Source organism: Penaeus monodon, chromosome 33 (genome assembly GCF_015228065.2).
Source record: "Penaeus monodon isolate SGIC_2016 chromosome 33, NSTDA_Pmon_1, whole genome shotgun sequence".
Taxonomy (NCBI): Eukaryota; Metazoa; Arthropoda; class Malacostraca; order Decapoda; family Penaeidae; genus Penaeus; species Penaeus monodon.
The window spans coordinates 23491682-23491907 of record NC_051418.1 but is presented as its reverse complement, the minus strand read 5'-3'; the positions used below and the strand labels follow the sequence as shown (position 1 = coordinate 23491907).

Genomic DNA, 226 nt, shown 5'->3' with positions numbered 1-226 from the left:
AACTATGACAATGTCCGTTACTTTCTCCTCACTATGATCACTTCCTTTTGCCTCCGGGTGCAGGCATGATTTTTTCTCTAGAGGAATCCGTTGCAGAGAAGAAGCGAGACAAGTTCCGCTCCATATTTGTGTGTACAATGACAGGACTCACTACACTGTACATATGCTTTGGTGTGTCGGGATATGCATCCTTTGGTCCACGTAAGTTAATTTAATACTTTTTTCA

The 226-nt window shown here is 42.0% G+C and overlaps 1 protein-coding gene across 2 annotated transcripts in view; it reads left to right on the top strand.

The window, feature by feature from the left end:
• LOC119594163 (amino acid transporter AVT3B-like) overlaps positions 1-226 on the top strand; it is a 29466-nt gene that overhangs the window by 25044 nt on the left and 4196 nt on the right. For both annotated transcript variants that reach the window (XM_037943235.1, XM_037943234.1), the window contains exon 6: positions 56-201. In XM_037943235.1, coding sequence (XP_037799163.1) covers positions 56-201 — 146 coding nt within the window. The remainder of the gene's footprint in view (positions 1-55; positions 202-226) is intronic.